We start from the raw sequence: 19,193 nt of genomic DNA on the forward strand, positions 1-19,193 counted from the left end.
AAGGTGGCCGCATAGTTGGCCAACTCATGTCTTCTGGAAATGATGTACAGATGTATACAGAGTCCTCAAACTCTTGATGCCCTTCTAGGTCAAAAAAGAAAAAAAAGAGGCACGTATGTGAACCCCTGAAGACCCCAGAGTCAGAAACACCGGGCTGACACCCCAGTCTCCACCACTTTTGAGTCCTATCAGAGCCACAATTTCATCCTCTGTAAATTGGGATAATGAAGTTCTTTGCAGAGTTGGAAGGGTTTGTTGAGACTGATACATAAAGGATGACCGGGCACACAGGAAGTGCTCAATAAATGCTGAGTAAATGAATTCAGAGTAACCACAGCCGGGTGGTTGTCAGCATTCCGTGACAATCGGGGCCAACGTGCCGGCACCAAGTAGGTATTCAGTGAAGGAGGTGGTTATTTGCCGGGACAGACAGCCAGATCCTTCTTCGTTGAGTAGGAATCCATTTAACCACTTTAAAGGGAACGTGATGAAGACAACAGACTGTGAACTATCTTGTTTGGATTCCACTACTGCTGCTTACCAGCTGTGCTATAGGACGCAGATTACCTCAGGAGCCTCGATTCCTTCGTAAAACCTAGTAACTGCCTCAGCCTGCTTCTGAGTTTGAAATAAATAGATGGAAAGCGCTTAGAACACCTCCTGATACGTAAGGACGATACGGAGTTTTAGGATTACTACTGTACCTTCCACACTGCACTACGAGACCGCCCCCCAGTTCAGGCCACAATCTGCTAGCGGCAGCCCTCAGAAAAGGAGCGGAGAGGAACGCGCACGCGCGGTGGGGCAGTCATGGGACGGAAGCCCTGGCCGCCCGGCGGGTGGCCATCTTGGTAAAGGGCAGCGACGGCAGCTTCTTTACGTCATCAGTCTGCGCGACGTGCGGGCACCCGGCGGTTCAGGTCGCATAGGGAGCGGTGGGTAGATGGGGAGGGTGGGCGGCGGCGCCGGGCGCTGTCGGGGGGTGAGTGGTTGAGGGGCGTGATGGGGGAGGCGGCCGTGGCCGCAGGGCCGTGCCCGCTGCGCGAGGATAGCTTCACGCGTTTCTCGTCGCAGAGCAATGTGTACGGGCTGGCGGGCGGTGCGGGCGGGCGCGGGGAGCTGCTGGCCGCTACCCTTAAAGGCAAGGTACTGGGCTTCCGCTACCAAGACCTCCGACAGAAAATCCGGCCCGTGGCCAAGGAGCTGCAGTTCAACTACATTCCCGGTGCGTGGCGCCATGGGGTTGGGGGGCCTCGAACTTGGTGTTGAGAAGGTTTCTGAGGCTCTGAACTGGGTCACCGCGGTGAGAAAATGGGATCAGTGTGACTGAAAGGTATCAAGGCTGATAATCGGGAGGCATCTTGTCAATGGTTAGGGTTCAGGATTCCTGAGACCCGGAGGTTAGGATCCCTCGTACCAGGGCTGTGATCAGGATTCACAGGGACCAGGAGATGATGGTAATTGCCATGGTCAGAGATTAGTGAGTCCTAGAGATCAGGGGTCACCATGATTGCATATATAGGGTTCTGCCTGACGTGCACTTTGTCCCCTCCCAGTGGATGCAGAGATTGTCTCCATTGACACCTTCAACAAGTCACCCCCAAAGCGGGGCCTGGTGGTGGGAATCACGTTCATCAAGGTATCCAGGCCCCCTCCATCTACCCATTCCCTCCTTACAGTCCCTGTACGCCTGACCCAAATCCCTCTCACTGCCCCTGCTCTCCCCTGAGGCCAGTTTCCTACTTCAGGATTCAGGGGACAAGGGCAGCCCCTTCCTTAACATTTACTGCGACTACGAGCCTGGCTCTGAGTACAACCTTGACTCCATTGCACGTAAGTGTGGCCTCGAGGGAAGGAGGGTAGGGGAAGATGGGAGGGGGCACCTGTCAGGTGCCTGGTCCCTATCTGCGTGTGCTCCCCTTACAGAGAGCTGCCTGAACCTGGAGCTCCAGTTCACTCCTTTCCAGCTGTGCCATGCAGAGTACGTAAGCTGCAGGTGTCATACAACAGAGAGAGAGAGAGTGTGTGTGTGTGTGTGTGAGCGCGCATGCACGCAGGCGTGTGTGCACACAGTGGAGGCTCCTGCCAACAAGGCAGACCTGCCTGTAGACAGTCACACTCCAGTTTTTTTAGAACATTGTGCTTTTTTAAAAATATTTTATTTATTTATTTGACAGACAGAGATCACAAGTAGGCAGAGAGAGAGAGAAGGGGAAGCAGGCTCCCCACTGAGCAGAGAGCCTGATGCAGGGCTTGATCCCAGGACCCTGAGCTGAAGGCAGAGGCTTTAACCCACTGTGAGCCACCCAGGCGCCCCGAATATTGTGCTTTTAAAGTGGCTGTGGACCAGCCTCAGCCCCGAGCTAGCTAATCTGAGAGCTGATTGAGCACCTGTGTTCTGGACATCTAGAATCTTGGGTTCCAATGTGCTAGATTTGGATCCTGCAAGATCCAGAGATACTGAGATTTCTAGAGTCACAAGTTCTGAGATCCCATGATTTTAAAATTCTGCAGTTTGGTAATTCTGAGATTCTTTAGTGATAAAGTCATTCTCCTATTTTATATTCTCATATTTCAAGAATACAGACCATCTAGATTGTGAGGTTTCTAGAATCCCAAAGTGTGAAAATTCCACTTGAGCTCTGAGTTCCATTTTAGAACACCAGTGGTCTAGCACAGTGAGTAGCCAAGTTTTTCTGTTAAGGGCTAGATCCTCTCTCTCTCTTAATAAAGAGAGAGATCACAAGTAGGCAGAGAGGCAGGCAGAGAGAGAAGGGGAATGGGCTCCCCGCTGAGCAGAGAGCCGGATACAGGGCTTGATCCCAGGAGATGACCCTGAGATCATGATCTGAGCTGAAGGCAGAGGCTTAACCCACTGAGCAACCCAGGTGCCCCTAGATCCTCTCTCTTATAACTACTCAGCTGTGCCACTGTAGCAAGAAATTGATACTTTGTAAATAATTGGTGTAACTGTGTTTCAATAAAACTTTATTTATAGCAATAGGGGGTAAGTTGGATTTGGTCTGTAGGTCATAGTTTGCCAGCCTCTGGTCTAGCAGGTGAGAATTCTAGAAGCTGATATTCTGGACTCTAGGATTTGGATGTTCTGCTCTTTTATGGTGGCAGTTTCTAGAAATTCGAGTATTTCAAAGGAGATGGAAAACAGAACTGCTGGAACACTGGAGTTCTAGATTAAAGAGGTTCTGGTATTCTAGAATATAAGAGTCCCATGTTCCGTGCCTGAATCCATAGCCAGAATGAGGGTTCTAGCAGATGAGGGCTCTAGAAACAGAAGGTTTCCGCGATTCAGAAAGTTCTACCACACTGGGGCTCTAGATTTCTCTGCTTTCAGGGTCCAGGTCGGGAATCAGCTCGAGACAGTGTTTCTCCTGAGTGGGAATGACCCAGCCATTCATCTGTACAAGGAGGTGAGGCAGAGGGAGGCACGGTGGGCAGGGCCCTGCCCAGGCTGCCACTGGCTGGTGCTGGGTGTGAGGCCGGCCACTGACTCCCAGGTCGGGGGTTGGGTGGGGGTTGGTCTTGGTTCCCCCAGAACGAGGGGCTGCATCAGTTTGAAGAACAGCCCGTGGAAAACCTCTTCCCAGAGCTCACGAACCTGACCAGTAGGTAAGAGAGCCCCTGGAAAGCGAGGCCCATGGGGATGGGAGCAGGGAGCCTCAGAGAAATCAGGGGTAGCGGGGATAGAGATGACCTCAGAGAAATTGGGCAGGAGAGGGGACTTCAGCAAACTCAGGCCACTTAGGAGAAGCTGGTCAACGGTGGTGTCCACAGAAAAAACACAAAACAGACTCTGAGATCTGAGAAAGCAGGTGGTAGGGGTAACCTCAGAGAAATCAGACTCCCCAGCGGGGTCCCAGGGCTACAGGAAGGGGGTGGATGCTCCTTGAGGGGCAGAACATGGGGCCAGGACCCAGTGATGCCCTCCAGCCATACGGTCTGCCCGCCCACCCACCAGCGTCCTCTGGCTTGACGTCCACAACCTCCCTGGCACATCCCGGCGACTCTCCGCTCTTGGCTGTCAGAGCGGTTATGTCCGAGTTGCCCACGTGGACCAGCGAAGCCAAGGTGACGGCTGGGATGGGGGCGGGGCAGGGGGCTAGGGGCTGGGGACAGAGCCCTGAATCCCCCCTTCCCCCACAGAGGTCCTGCAGACATGGACGATCCTGCAGGACGGCCCCATCTCCCGGGTCATCGTGTTCAGCCTCTCGGCCCCCAGGGGTGAGCTTTGGGCCTGGTGGGGGGGCAACTCCACAGGCCCCCCACACCCAGATTCATGCCCTTTGGGAACAAAGTGTCCGATCCCTTGGCACGTCCCCCATCCCTCCCAGGCCCACTCCCTCCCCTTCGTGCTCTCCTACTGTACTTCAGTGACTTACCACCCCATGGTCTAATCGAGACCTAACCTAGTGTTGAACTTCTGCCTTTCCCTTGGTGGTCTAACCCACAACCTGCAGACTTCCTCTGTTCCTACACCTCCCCACCCCGCCAGCCTCTTCATCTGTCTCTTGCTGCAATCTAAGCCTGAGCTCTTCTCCCAGCCCCAATCCTGGGGACTCCACGCTGCCCTCCTCCTCCTCCCCAGGCTCCCCTTTACCCACACCTGTTGCTCCATTCCTCTTGCTGGGCCCTTCCCTGGCAGCTCCCTTCGCCTGACATTGGCAGGCCGCCGTCTACCCTCTGGGTTGGTCTTCACTTCTCTCCCTCCTGCTCTGGCCTCACACCTGCTCCTCTTCCTGGCGTCTCCCCTCACTCCACCTCTCATGATCCGACCTCGATGCATCCTTCCCTAGCACAGCTTCGGGTCTCCGCCCTCACACGGGGGTGAGGGGGATGTGAGGAGCCTGAAGACTATCCCCTCAGTGCCCCCCATCCGTGTCCCTTCTCCAGAGACCAAGGACCCCACAGAGCAGGAAGAGTACAGCGTGCTCGTGGCCAGCATGTTGGAGCCGGCAGTAGTATATAGGTGAGGGCTTGTTCCAGGTGGGGCGGGTCAAGGCGGTTGTGCCCCCCGGGAGGGGAGCGTCAGTGTTTGGGTCTGGAACTGGTCGGGGCTGCATTGCGGCCTTGGGATGAGAACGGAGATGCCCACTACCCCCAGACAAGTGTGTGGGCAAGAGCTTATGAGCCAACTCGGTGCGTAAGAAAGCCTTGATTCAGAGGGTGGCCAGTTTTGGGGGCGTACCTCTTCCCACCATGGTGGGTTTCAAGTCAGCTGGCAAAATTTCTGAAAATGTCCCAGTCTGCTCTCAGGAGCCAGAGCCAGCCAGCCGTGGCTCCCCTGGTGGGCAGCACAGGTGTCCAGGTGGGGTCCGAGCCCCCCACGCCAGCTTCCCAGAGGCCTTGTGCGTGTCCAGACTCGAGGCAAGGGTGTTGCCAGAAAGGACAACAGGGTCCTCTGTGCAGGGGTGAGACGGCTCCGCCTCTAGGGGGCAGTGTGGGTGGGTGTCCCTTCTGGGCAACAGTGAACAGTCTGAGGAAATGATCTGGGTTCCCCTTGGTGGATATGCAGATGGCCAGGCTGGAGACGAGGGGGTCTGGGTGTCGGGAGGAACAGCATGGCCGAGAGCCGGGAAGGGGAAGCACTGTGGGCCCCCAGCCCGGGCCTGCTGCCTAGAGGGGGCAGGCACTGTGGTGTGACTTTGGTCTCCCTGCCGCATCCGGGGACCCTCAGGGACCTGCTGAGCCGGGGCCTCGAGGACCAGCTTCTCCTGCCCGGCAGTGACCAGTTTGACAGCGTCCTCTGTGGCTTGGTCACCGACGTGGATCTGGACGGGAGGCCTGAAGTCCTGGTGGCCACCTACGGGCAGGTGGGGCTGAGGGATGGGACCACCGCATGTCCCCTCTCACTGCCGCACATCCCCGTGTGACCCTCGCCCCCCATCCCCTGCAGGAGCTGCTCTGTTACAAGTACTTCGGCTCGGAGTGCGGGCTGCCCCAGGCCGAGCACGGATTTCGCCTGCTGTGGCAACGGGGCTTCTCCAGCCCGCTGCTGGCCATGGCGCACGTGGACCTGACTGGGGATGGGCTGCAGGAGCTCGCCGTGGTCTCCCTGAAGGGCGTGCACATCCTGCAGGTAGCTGGGCTCCCCACCTTGGGTTCCCCTCGCTGAGCCCGACCTCGGGGTGGGAGTGGGGGGATCGGTGCACCCCTGCTGTGTCAAGGGTGCGCTCCCCCAGAAACACGGAAGGGGACGGGGAGGAGCCCCACGAGGAGATGCATTCAGGGGCCTGACCGCACAGGAGCTCGGCAAGCCTGAGCCCACCTTCAGCGGGGGGACCGTGGGCCGCCCCCACCCCCCGGAGGAAGGAGTAACTGTTTCCAGGAGGCAGTTCCTGTTGGCCAAGGACAAGTCCCGAGAGACAGGGCCGACGGGGCAGCCAATCGGGAGGGGACTGTCTTGCCAGAGGGAACCCGCCCGGGCAGCTGTCCGCCCCCAGCCACCCTCAGTCTCCCTACCTTCAGTCCTTGGCTCCATGCCTTTTGTCTGACTCTCTCCTTTTGCCCTCCCTGCAACTCCTACCCCCTTCCCTGTGACCTAACCTCAGTCCTTCCTCTGGGGTCTAACCTCTGCCCTCCACGGCAGGCAGGGAGTTACTGTCCCTGTAGTCCAGCCTCCAGCCCTCCCGCAACCAGTCTCTGCTTTTCCCCTGGCATCTAACTAATCTTGAACCTTCCCGCTTTGGCCTAATCCCTGAACGTCCTGTAGTGAGCCAGCCCTTGAACCATGGGGTCTGTCGTCCGGCCTTCTGCAGTACCTAGACCCCCTCACTCCCCCCGCATAGCAGCCCAACTGCCATAACCCCCGCTGGGGTCTAGTACCCAACCGCTCCAGTGGTCCAGGGTCTAACCCTAACCCCCACTGCAGCTCATCCAGTCTGACCTCTCACCTTTCCCCTGTGGCCTCCCGCCACCTCTCAGGCTGTACTCTACCTTGTTTCCTGGTGTGTTGTTTGCCTTCTCCTTGCCTCTGGTCCACCTCCAAGGCCCTGTCTCTGTGGTCTAGCCTGGCTGCTTTCTCTCAGAGGTCAAGGGTACTGGCTCCTCTGCAGGCTTTGCCTGGGTCTTTTCCTACATTCTGTACCTCAATGGAATGGTCGAGGCTAGACCTCAGCAGAAAGGAGAAAGGATGGACCCCAGTGGAGGGGTCTGAGGTTAGAGCCTGAACTGAAAGGACATAGGTTAGATCCCAGTAGAAGAGGCTGGGGTCCAACCGTGGGACAGAGGACTTCCCTTTTCTGTGGCCAAACCATCCCCTCAACCCTCTGCCTCATTCAAGGCATGTCACTGTAATCTCTTCTGTCCCTTCTATTAGGGTCTAGCCTGAGACCCTCCAACCAGGGTCTCATTTTGTCCCTCATGTGGTGCCACATTCTTCCCTTTTTCAGTTTGCTGGTTTCCTCCTGCCCCTTATTAGCCTGTCCTTTGTCATCAAGGTCTCACCTTTGTCTCCCCCACTATGGGCTAACCTCAGCCTCACTACCGTACAATGTGTGTCTCTCCCGTGTTTCGGTCCTTCCCTGTCCCTTCTGAGTTCAAACCTCACACCCGCACATTTCGGCCAAGGCTCTGTCCCTCCCACTGGAAATTCACCAAAGGCCGTCCTCCTGGGTCTAACCTTCACCCCATCACAGAGACCTGTTCCCACCCCACACGCTGGTCCACTCTCCGACCTCCCGCTGCCGAACTCCCGTGTGGTCTAACCTGCGCCCCTCCTGATCTTTCTCAGCACCGGCCCCCTCTCGTTCCCCACAGCACAGCCTGGTCCAGGCATCAGAACTGGTTCTGACCCGGCTTCGGCATGAAGTGCAGCAGAAGAGACATCAGTCGCAGAGGCCTGGGGACAGAGGGGGTCCGGGGCCCACTGAGACCTCGGCCTCCTGAGCTCCCACCCACTGCCCGTCCCAGGCCCAGGGGCAGTCACTGGAGTAATTGCCTCTAACCGTTCACAGTGGCGAAGCCTCCTGAAGGAAGGGAGGGTCTCCCCTGGCCCCCCAGGATGGTGGAACTGGGAGTCAGTGCTCTGACTCTGCCCCCTTGTGCACTGCAGGCCTGGCTGACGCACTCCTGTCTCTGTACCTCAGTGTCCCCGTTTGAAAAATGGGACAGTCTCACCCCCCTGATCACCCCCATGGAGACTTGGTCAACCTGTGATTATTTATATGTCCAGAGGAAGTGGACTTCAGTTGTCTTCATTCTTTTGTTCTGGCAAGTGTTTGACAACTGCCGTGGGCCAGGCTCGTTGTTGGGTGCTGGATTCGCCCAGAAGAATAGGAGAGAGGGGCACATGGGGAGAGAAAAATCCAAGGTTCAACCTAGAACCGGGACTGTGGTGAGATCCTAGTGTAGACCTCAGAGGACGGAAATGAGGACCTGCCATAAAGGCTGAAATGAAACCAAGGTAGAAGGTTACAGAAGCGGAAAAGGACTGAGATTAGACCCCCTGGGGGAAGTACAGGAAATTAAGCCTCAGAGGAAGGATATGGGTGGGAAGGGCTGTTGTGGGAAACTGTGGTCAGATTGCAGCAAAGGGTTTGAGGCTAGACCCCCACCACCACGACCATGAATAATGCTGAGGTTGGACCCCCAACAAATTACTATGGTTAGACTTTGTGCCAAGGGCCCAAGTCAGACCCCAGCAGAAAGCAACTGAGTTTAGATCCCAGTTGAGACATGCTTAGATGGAACCCAGGAGGGAAAGACCCCTGGTGGGCCATGCTGAAAGGCCCAGGATTAGACCTGATTGGACTGGAAAAGACTGGAAAGCCCAGGGGATCCAGGGACCAGGAAGTCTGAGACAGGGCTGATTTCCCTGGCCCAAGGCTGGGAGGGCTTTAGAAGTTGCCCCCTCCTGTGGCCCTGTCTATGGCAAGGGAGAAGGAAGCAGCGGCCTGTATTTGCAGGACCAGTGGAGGGCAGGAATCAGGAGAACTCTCGCCCTCCCCCACAGGCCAGGAATAGCTTATGTGGGGCGGGGCGGGGGGGGGGGGTGTTGGGGAAGAAATTCCTGAGCGGGATCCAGGCTGGTGGAGAGGGTGGGCTTTTTCGTCCGTGGGACAGGGTTTGGGTGGGACTCCTGCTTCCCAGGGCAGAGGGGGCAGATCCCCCAGGCATCCTGGCCATCTGTCTACCTCCTACCAAGGAAGTCCACCCCATGGTCTGACCACGCTCACAGACCATAAACACCAAGCCACCTGGTGGGTTTTTAGGGAGGCAGGAGCCCACCAATCCTTGGCCGCCCTTGTCAGCTCCCAGAACCCTGGACCCAAGCGTGGGAAATTGCAGGGAGCTGAACCGCCTCCCTCTTGCTGGCAGCCCGCCCAAGGCTGTCCAGCCTGGACCCGTGTTGGGCACAGTGGCGGGGGCGGGGTCTCCTCTCTCCTGCCACGGGCCTCAGCTGCATCCCCTCCCGTCCTGGGTGGGAGTGGGACTCTGGCGTGGGATTTTGGTGAGTTTAGTCAGTGATGGTGTGAATATGAAGCGTGTGTCCCCTTCAGGGCTCAGGATTGTGTGTTTTCAGGACTCGGCCCCTCGCCCGGCTGTTGGCTGTTTGCTGACCACTCGTCACTTGCTCCCGCATGTGGGACCACACGTGCCGTGGAGTGGTTAAGGGTGTGAAGCCCAAAGCTCCGCTTGGCCACTCTGTGCCTCGATTTCCCCATCTGTATAATGAGGCTAATAATGTTACCTCATGGGGTTGTTTGGAGGACTAGTTGTGTCAACACCTGTCAGTCACTTACCAAAAAAAAAAAAAAGTGTTTAACACCGCCTGGCACGAGGTAAAGGGGGTATGAATGGCAACTGTTGTTACTATTATTAATGGGTACCTTTGTGGTTGTTTCGGGCCCGCTGGGCGAGGTTCTGTCTGGAGGCAGAGCATGTGAATTTGGATCTGACTCTGGTTAAACATTCTTGCCCTCCCCCTGGTTCTGTGAGCCTGTAACTATTTGTAGCTGTTCGTGCCTCTCTGGCCCTTGTATGGATCAGAGTCTGTGTGTGTTGGGGAGGAGGAGGGATGCCTCTGAATGACCCCCAACCCCTCCCAACACGCACACACCGAGCACCCTCCGCCGCTGTCCCCGGTCTGTGGTGCTGAACCTGAAGGGTGGGTGGGAAGCTCAGGCTCCCCCCAGCCTCCTCTCTCCAGGCCCCTCCCCTAGCCTCCCCCGCCCCGGCAGCCTCCCCTCTCCCCGCCTCCTCCTCCTCCCCTCGGTCTGTGGCTCCTCCTCCTCCCTCCCAGCACTCTCCCCCGTCCCTCCTCCTCCCTCTCTCCCGACTCCCCCCCTGTCCCTCCCCCCTGTTCCTCTCCTCCCTCTATCCCCTCTCCCTCCCCTCCTCCCTGGCTCTCCCTCTCAGTCTCCAGCTTCTCTCCCTCTCTCTCTCTCTCTCTCTCTCTGTCGGGCGGAGTCGCCCACCACTGCCAGCCCAGTGCTAGGGGGACCTGCTCCAGGCTGCAGCTGCAGGTAAGAGACCTTCGTTGGGGAGGAGGGGCAGTGTGGGGAGCAGGATGGTGTTGCCTGGGCAGGCTGGTAGAGGGGGACATTTCAGGAGCCAGGAGCGGCTTTTCCCTGAGCTCGTTTATGGAGGTTGGGGGTTGCTGCATATCCCGGGTGGGGATACCAGGTTCCTTCCGTGGGTTGGGGGCGCCACCAGCAGCCAACATCCTCAGCTCCTCCTGTGTTCTAGGGAGCATGGCCGGCTGGGGAGGGGGTGCCTCCTGGCACTGAGGGGGCACTGAGGCACCATCTGGGGCAGTCCCCCTTCCCCTTCTCTCCCTCTACCTCCGCCTTCCTGCATCTGGGTCTCGTCTGTCTGTCTTTCCACATCTCTTGGGGGTCCTGTCCTGCAGAGTCTGGCCGCCTCTCTGAGTCCCTTTGCCTGTGTCCCTGTCTCTCAGTCCCTCACTCTCGCCTCTGTCCCTCTGGTTCCTTCTGTGCCGGGGTCTGTTCTGTGTCTTTTTGGGGTTCTGTCTCTGAGTCCCTGGTTTCTTTCTGCCTTCCTCTTTCACCATCTGTGTGTGTTGTGTGTGTTGTGTCCCTGTCTCTCTCTCTCCCATCTCTCCTCTCCTGTGTCTATCTCTTCTGTCTCTGTGGGTGTCTCCCTCTCTCTTCCCTGCCCCTCTCCCTCCTTCTCTCCCTCTCCGTCTGTAGGTATGAGGTCTCTGTTTCTCTGTCTCTCTCTTCCCTGGTAGCTGGTTAACTCTCCTCCCACACACCTTTGTCCCCGCCTCTGGCAAGGGGGAGACCTGGAGGAAGAAGACTCCCCCTCCTGGAGAGTGGGCTCCCCCAGAAGGTGCGGAGTCCCCCAAAGTCCTCCCCCTTCTTCAGCCGAGCTCCCGCCCATCCTTCTGGCTGGTTTGTACCCTGTCCCTTCCATGAGAACAGAGCTCCTCTCCTCTCCCCTGCCTTGTATCTGGCGTCCGGAGGCCAGTCCTTCTTGCAGTCTACCCTCTACTCTTTGTGGCGGGGACTGCAGCAGTCCTCCCATCTTGCCTTCCCATTCCCCCTCGTAGAGACTAGACCGGTCCTTCCTACAGTCTGACTGCTGTGTCTCTCACCCTTTGTCCATTGCTTGCTTCACTCATCTGTTCCTTGGACGATTACTGAGCACCTTGCGTACTCCAGGCACAGCACTAGGCACCGGCGTGGGTCAGGCCAGTCTTTTGTGCAGCCTTACTTCCATCCCTCCTGGCATGCCAGCCTCAGACCTCTCAGTGGGGGGGTGGCTCTCCAAAGCTACTCCACCATTCCCTGGGGGCTCCAAGAGGGCCCCTCTGAGTCTGGAGGTCCCTGGCCAGTACATCTTCTTTCCTGGGGAAAGTGGACCCTAGAGAAGCTGGGTGAGAGTTCGTGACCATGGGAAAGGGGAGAGCCTACCCTGTAGCCCTGGCTGGGATGGGGTGAGGTCCTCAAGTATCCACGTGGGGCCCAGCTGGGTTTGGAAGATCACCAGCCTAGGAGTTCCATGCCTTGCGTTTCCATCCTCCCCTGCTCCTGCCCCTGATTTGAAGCTGCTTCACCTGGCCAAGCTTTTTCCTCCCTCTGGACCTCAGTTTACCTATCAGGGTGTCATGGCCCTGAACACTGTGACTATGTGTGTGCCCCCCCCATCCCAGGCCGGGATGTGGTGTGGTTCTGGGAGAGCCTGGCTCACCACCGGAGCAATAAGTGGGTGTGTTTAGAAGCCTGTGTCCCCACCTCGAAATCCCTCCGAGGGGTGGCGGGCAACACTTGCTCCCACCAGACCACAACCAGGAACAGCCACCTCCCTTGCCAAGGTAAGGGAGAGGAGGGAGGGAGGAGGTCCCACCTGCCAAGCCAAACTAGGCTTTCCCCCACTTACGCCTACAGTCCCGCTCTAGGCAGAAGGTCTCCAAGACCCCCGAGAGGCATGTGAGGCAGACCTGGGGTACTCGCCACTGACCCAGCTGGCTGCCTGCCCACGAGGGTGGGGAGAAAGGGAGAGATGCCACTATCGGCCCTCCTACCCTGGCCTCAACCTGATCCTTTTGCCCCTGGGTTCTAAACTCAGATTAGGTTTCAGGGCTGCTGGCGGATGGACGGAGAGAGGCAGAGGCGGGTGCGTCTAGCAGAGGAAGCCCAGCTGTCCCCCGGCAACAGGACTCAGAGCTCCTGGTTCTTCATTTCACAAATATTTATCTCACGCTTTCTCTGTCTGACCCCTCCTCCCCTAAGGCCTCAGTGAGAGAAAACCAGGTTTTACCGGAAAAGGGATTGAGGCAGGCTTCTTTGCCCAGCCCCTGAGCAAGGAGGGCAGGCATGAGGACACCCTTTGCCAGACTCTGGTCTCCGTGGAGGACCTCACCAGCAGGGACGGGTGGTTGGACTTGAGGGGGCACTTTCCAGGGCCCTCCCATGATAGAGGGAGTTGATGCTCGAGATGAATTCCTGACTCCCAGGTGGCCTTCCTCACTCCTGAAAACCAGGGAGAAGGGAGGGAGAAGAGAGTGAGTCTTTGCTTTGGATCCTGGTGGGTTTGTAATTATGCCTAAGTTGTTGCTAATTAGGGGGCCGCTAATTGGATGTATCATTAGGGGCCTTGTTGAGGGGCTAATTGTGTGGTGGCCCTTTAAGAATCCCCCTCGCCCCGCCCCACACACACACACACACACACACACACACACACTCCTCAGGGAAGTTCTGCCAACATTCTGCCTCCCTCCCCCAGGAGCCAGCTCCCTGCCCGTGAGTACGTGGGCGTGTTTTGGGGGCAGGCTATGGGTTAGACTCAGAGAAGAACTTTCAGACATGATATCCGGTACCTGGAGGCACTGGCCAAGACAGGATCAGGAAGTTGTAGGCTCAGACGACCGACCGTCTTTCTTCTCTCAGTCCTCCCCCCCTTTTTTTAATAGGCTACTGGGTTACCAAGGCAATGCAAGAGTGGGCAGAGGAACTGGGAGTTCAGGCCACTCTTAGAGAGGGAGTTGAGTTGGTGCCGGGGGCACTGAATGAGCTTTTGACCTCTGAGCCTTGACCCTCTCCACTGAAGAACCAGCTAGGGACACCCTGAAGTGGGGTGGTGTCATTTTTAATCGAGAGCTCAGGAAGGTGATGTCTGGGTGGAGAACCGGAGAGGAGAGAGTGAATATGTGGGGAAGAGCATCCCAGGAAGGGGAAATAGCAGGTGCAAAGGCCTGGAGGCAAGAACTTGTCTAGTATGTGAGGAGCCTTGAGGTGGCAGGGGCCAAGCAAGCAAGGGGGACAGGGGGAGACGAAGCCAGAGAGGGAACAAGTGGGGCAGATCCTGCAAGACCTCATGAGGCAGGACGAGGGCTGTGGTACTCTAGCTGAGACTGAGTTGGGAGCCGTGGAGGGTTCTGAGCAGAGGGAAGAGGTGAACTGACTTACATTTTTTTTTTTTAAAGATTTCATTTATTTATTTGAGAGAGCGAGAGCATGAGCTGGGGAGAAGGGCAGAGGGAGAGGGAAAAGCAGACCCTACTGAGCTCAGAGCCCCACATGGGGCTCGAACCCAGGACCCTAAGACCATGACCTGAGCCAAAGGCAGATGCCCAACAAACTGAGCCATCCCAGGTGCCCCCTAGTTTGCATTTTTAAAGGGAACTGAGGCAAGACACAGAGATAGCCACTCAGAGCCAGGATCGGAGGCTGGAGGAGAAGTACTGAAACCGTAGAGACCCCACAACCCACAAAGGAGACCAAAAGTCCAACACAGGGCCTTATGTCACAGCTGCTGGAGACCCGGGCACCTCACAGAGACCTGGGGGCTCCTGGAGAGAGACACCTGCCATCGTTGCAGGAACGAAGTGAGTGCAAGACCCTCCAGCAGCCCCTCCCCAGCCCCTCTCAGACAGACAGACAGATGTCCCAGACCCTGAACAGGAGCCCTCTGGGGGCCAACTCAGAAACCATGAGACTTACCTCATGAATTGAGGGCCTCCAGCCCCTCGCCTCACCCACTAAATTATTCACTCTGTGTTCTCTGGGGCCTGGCTTCATTCCTCCCTTGTCTGTGGGATTCGTCTGTGTGGCTGGGCAGGCCAACAGCCTGTTCCCTTTCCCTATAACATTCCTCGGTGTGAGGGCTCCGTGCTGGGCTTCTCCATTTACTGCTGAGAGGCATCTGGGTTGTTTCAAGACGGGAGCTGTTAAGACATTCTCGGATGTGTCTTTTGGCAGACACATGACCTAGGGCTCCTGGGTGCGTATGTACCTGAGAGTGGGAACAGCTGAGTCCTAGGACACGGCATATTCAGCTGTAGTTCCCCAAAGTAGAGAGACCAATGTACACTCTGCCAGCAGCGTGTGGCGCTCCTCTGTCTTTTTATCTTTCTCCCCTGGTCTCTGTCTGGCCCTCTCTGTCTCTCTGCATCTCCCTCTGTCCTCATCCTCCCTCTGTCAGTCCTCTGCTTGTCCCCCATGCCCTACTCCCAGCAAGCCTTGGCTCCTGTGCAAATGGGAGGGGTCCATGCCCCTCACCCACATTCTTCCTCCTCCCCCAACAGGACCCAACACCCTCCATGGCTCCCCTGGCCTTAGTGGGGTTTGCGCTCCTCCTGGGGACAACCCCCTGCTCGGCGGCGGCCACCCCAACCCCCTCACTGCCGCCTCCCCCGGCCAATGACAGTGACGCCAGCACCGGGGGCTGCCAGGGCTCCAACCGCTGCCAGCCAGGGGTCCTGCTGCCCGTTTGGGAGCCCGATGACCCGTCCCTGGGGGACAAGGCGGCACGAGCTGTGGTCTACTTTGTGGCCATGGTTTACATGTTCCTGGGCGTGTCCATCATCGCCGACCGCTTCATGGCATCCATCGAGGTCATCACGTCAAAGGAGAAGGAGATCACCATCACCAAGGCCAACGGTGAGACCAGCGTGGGCACCGTCCGCATCTGGAATGAGACAGTGTCCAACCTCACGCTCATGGCCCTGGGCTCCTCAGCCCCTGAGATCCTGCTGTCCGTCATTGAGGTCTGCGGCCACAACTTCCAGGCGGGCGAGCTGGGCCCAGGCACCATTGTGGGCAGTGCTGCCTTCAACATGTTTGTGGTCATTGCCGTGTGCATCTATGTCATCCCAGCCGGTGAGAGCCGCAAGATCAAGCACTTGAGAGTCTTCTTTGTCACTGCCTCTTGGAGTATCTTCGCCTACGTCTGGCTTTATCTCATCCTGGCTGTCTTTTCCCCGGGTGTGGTCCAGGTGAGCAAGGACCCATGGACACCTTCTTGGTGCATGTATGTCTGCAAAATCCAGAGGGGTGGCCCCCTGGGCTTGGAGACCTGATTCCTGTATTTGCAGAAATGCATGCTCACATCTGGGAGGGCCTCTCAGTTGTGCAGGTTGTACACTGCACGAGGGCATGGGGTATTGAAGGCAAGTTGGGGCTGGAGTCCATCGAGTATGCCCAAGCCATGTCTGGATGGCTCTGCAGACCCTGGAAAGGGCTCATCCACCCAGAGAGGGGTGACATTTTACACTATACCCATTTGGAAGGGACCTCTTTAGCTCTCACTTTGGTGCCGTATGTGTTAACAGAGTCCTTGTGATCTGTGTAACGTATACCACACCCACTTCATGGTCTAGCCAGGTATTTGCCAGGTAGGTTCACATGTTTTCTTACCCTCCCTGTCTTTTACATAATTTATTCCTGTCTTTATAATAAGACCACCTCATTTGCATAATTCATGCCACAGTTGCATAATCCAGCCTTGTATTTTCTGACGGTGCTAATCAACTTGGGTAACTTGGTACAATTTGCATAATGTATCCATGGGCCTGCATAGACGTTGGCCCACATCTGTGTAATCTAGCTCTGTATTGGCCAGATATGCAATTGTGATTTGCAAAATTCATTCATCATTCATAATTGATTGCTGATGGTAGGATAATTTATGCCACATCACTGTAATTTATATGCAATCCTTCCAACATAGGTATAAGCCCAGTCCACTGCAAAGGCCACTTTCCATAATCTATTCCAACAAAATTTAGCCCCACCGCTCCATAATTTACACCCACGTTCCCATAATCGTTCGCCTCTCGTTTGTCCAGTGTCTTAACCACATTCTGCTTGGTCTTCCTTTAAAACATGTGCCTAATTCATTTCCCACAACTCCAGGACTGCCATCTGCATTTGCATAATTTATTTATGGGCCTGGCCTAATTCATTCACACACATGCATAATTTATTTGAGGCTACCCAGAATTCCTTCACACATGTGTATAATCTCTCTGCGCAAATCTATCTGGTTCTGCCAATTCTAGTCTCTTTCCAGGAAGCAGCTGAAGTTAGAAGTATAAAAATTCTTTGCAGGTGATGTAAAAGCAGAGGGAGGGACCAGAAATCACAGGTGAGCTAAGGGGGAGATGGTAACACCAGGAGACAGGAATAAGAGAGGGAGAGAGATGTTTACTGTAGCTGAATAATGACTAGAATGCTGAGTCTCCTGGAAGCCGTGGTGAAAAGTACAGAAGGTTGCATCACACGGTTCTCATGAGCTTATAGAAAGGATGGTATACTGGCTTGGGTTTTCAAAATGGTCTTTGATGAGGAGTCACAGCAAAGCTATGAAGAGAATTTTAGATACCATGAGCGACAAGTGGGTAGGGATGGGGGTGGAGGAGAGAGATTCTCCCCACCCCGAGAAGGAGCCAGGCTCAGACTGAGAAAACAAGCTTGAAAATATCACAGCTCTGGGTGGAGAAGTCGCCATGGGGGATCCCTTTGGGAGTAACGCGGAGGCCAGGCTTATGGGACATTTTCATGAAATAATGGAAGGAACTGGCATGAGATCAAGATAGTGCCACTTCCTCCTCAATGGAGAGAACTGGAGCAGCAAGATGGGTCTGGCTCTGAGTTTTCTCCCCAAGTGCTGTGTGACCTCAGGCAAAGCCCATACCTTCTCGGGGCCTTAGTTTTCATATCTGAACCATGGAAGGGGTTAGACCGGATCCTTGGTTCTTGACCCTTCATACCGAGTGCTCCCTTTTTCTAGCAAATGCTTTGTTACCTTTTACTTGGACGTGAAATTCTTAGATGAGAGAAGAGAGGCCTTCTTCCCCAGTAGCCAAGTGCATGGACCCTGGACCCAGACACACTGGGTTCAAACTCCACTTCTGCTGCTCCCCAGCTGTTTCTTGGGCAAGTTCCTGACCTTGTCTGCCTCAGTCTCCTCAGCTGTCACCTGGGCATCAGCATAGCACTGACTCCAGAGGGTGGTGTGGGGATCAAACAAATTACACATGGAAGGGCTCAGAACAGCAAGCCCAGGACAGAGTAAATGTGAGTGATTCCTCCCATTAATGAACTTGCCTGTGCTGTTGGCTATCCGAAAGTCTGTATATGGCCAAACTGATATAAAGGAAAGCGATGTCTCATAGCTACGTTAAAAGTCATGGTGTGGGTACCAGATGCCAGCACCTACTTTCACCGAATAAGTTTGGGTTTAAGAGAAAGAAAAAGATCAGGAAACGTTCCATGCAAGGAGCCGAGCAGAGGAGTGGGTAGCCACAAGATTAAAAATAAGCACATTCAGCATATATTAGAGCATCAGGAAAACACTTCATATACATGTAACAGAGCTGAGTTCTAGATTCTAATTATTAGAAGCAGGTTTTTTCGCCACTGCACATGTCCAGCGGGAGGTTCTGAGGTCAGGCAGCACGTGGGACAGGTGTGCATTGTGTGGGGCTGCCCCATGAGTCGCTGGACCAGATATCCCCCCCCACAATTGTGGTGGCAGCTCACAAAGGACCCCAGATTGGAGACGCCTCCGCTTGGGGGTGTTCTTGTCCACAAAAGCTGTCTCACTTCCCTCCCAGGGTGTGCAAGTCAATATGCCCTTACACAGTAGGTGCCCTGGAAGGAAGATATAAGTCTCCTAGATTCGCCTTTTATTTACCTGCAAGGGGGTGGGGCAAATCTTAGGGGTTGGAGGCTGTCTGGGAGAATCCTGTTGCAATATACACAGTGACCAGTGCAATGAACACAAGGCCAGAGTTCATTTTACAGCTTGTGTAGAAAATTCAGCTTCTTTTCACAGACCTGCCTGGTGGCCTTGTGAGGCTGTTTCCAAGTCCTGCCCTTCTCTCTGAGCCATCAGTAAACACAGCGACAAGGTGTGTGGGCATTGGATCGGAAAAGATATTTTCCCTTTTGGGCCTATTTTAAAGACACCTCTGGGGGCCCTCTGATGGTAAATAACCTTTAATGGTTCCTTCCTTATCTTTAATGAGAAAGGTAACTACTTGCAGACTGAGTCCTGGACCTCAGTGAGTGTTAGTATAATAATGGTAATGTTAATTTCACATTCTGAGTCTTTTCCACGTGTCAGGAACCGACAGTGCTAAGTGTTAGGGGTACATAAGCTCATTCAGTCTTGGGGACGCCCCCACCTTACAGGCAAGAGGCTGAGCCAGACCTCCCTCTTCTAGACCAGGATCTGGACTCAGTCTTTCCTTGTTTCTCTGGGGAGGTAGCATATAAACATGGGAACTTGCTGCATGAGGCTGTAAGGGGAGCCAACTTTTGCTTCTTTTAGAGTCAAAGTCCTGTCCCTAAGGGCCAGATTCTAAGGAGAGTCTGGCAAAGGCTGTAGTCACTGGTCCAGGGAGGCGGGGCGGGAGAGGGGAAGGGAGAGGGAATCAGGGAGCTTTAGCAGGAGGTAGAGTGGAGAGCAGGCCCTAGGTGATGGGT

General features: G+C 55.6%; 2 protein-coding genes across 5 annotated transcripts in view; both read left to right on the forward strand.

The window, feature by feature from the left end:
* The first annotated feature begins 908 nt into the window (after window positions 1-908).
* Window positions 909-8,198, forward strand: KPTN (kaptin, actin binding protein). Of its 4 annotated transcripts, none has more exons than XM_004767472.3 (12): window positions 909-935; window positions 1,557-1,639; window positions 1,736-1,833; window positions 1,927-1,981; window positions 3,353-3,428; window positions 3,554-3,627; window positions 3,977-4,086; window positions 4,162-4,239; window positions 4,909-4,984; window positions 5,693-5,828; window positions 5,912-6,094; window positions 7,774-8,198. In XM_004767472.3, the coding sequence occupies exons 2-12, from the start codon at window positions 1,560-1,562 to the stop codon at window positions 7,900-7,902; spliced, it is 1,095 nt and encodes a 364-aa protein (XP_004767529.1). In that variant the 5' UTR covers window positions 909-935; window positions 1,557-1,559; the 3' UTR covers window positions 7,903-8,198. The 4 variants fall into 4 exon arrangements, with proteins under 4 accessions (XP_004767529.1, XP_004767526.1, XP_004767527.1 ...); XM_004767469.3 differs by lacking the exon at window positions 909-935 and adding an exon at window positions 942-1,225 and having other exon boundaries at window positions 1,749-1,833; XM_004767470.3 differs by lacking the exon at window positions 909-935 and adding an exon at window positions 976-1,225.
* A 2,137-nt stretch (window positions 8,199-10,335) lies between these two features.
* SLC8A2 (solute carrier family 8 member A2) overlaps window positions 10,336-19,193 on the forward strand; it is a 28,359-nt gene continuing 19,501 nt past the window's right edge. The window contains exons 1-2 of the mRNA XM_004767473.3: window positions 10,336-10,481; window positions 15,008-15,697. Of these exons, the coding sequence (XP_004767530.2) occupies window positions 15,023-15,697 (675 nt within the window). The 5' untranslated portion in view covers window positions 10,336-10,481; window positions 15,008-15,022. The remainder of the gene's footprint in view (window positions 10,482-15,007; window positions 15,698-19,193) is intronic.

This window comes from Mustela putorius, unplaced genomic scaffold, assembly GCF_011764305.1.
Source record: "Mustela putorius furo isolate JIRA1106 unplaced genomic scaffold, ASM1176430v1.1 tig00000196_pilon_pilon_pilon, whole genome shotgun sequence".
Lineage (NCBI taxonomy): Eukaryota > Metazoa > Chordata > Mammalia > Carnivora > Mustelidae > Mustela > Mustela putorius.

What these genes read in the sequence shown, in the direction of transcription:
- KPTN (XM_004767469.3), top strand. Translation starts at nt 1,003, where the DNA reads ATGGGGGAGGCGGCCGTGGCCGCAGGGCCGTGCCCGCTGCGCGAGGAT. An exon ending in TTCCAGCTGTGCCATGCAGA is followed by an intron (nt 1,982 to 3,352) that starts GTACGTAAGCTG and finishes CTCTGCTTTCAG; the next exon opens with GGTCCAGGTCGGGAATCAGC. An exon ending in CCATTCATCTGTACAAGGAG is followed by an intron (nt 3,429 to 3,553) that starts GTGAGGCAGAGG and finishes TGGTTCCCCCAG; the next exon opens with AACGAGGGGCTGCATCAGTT.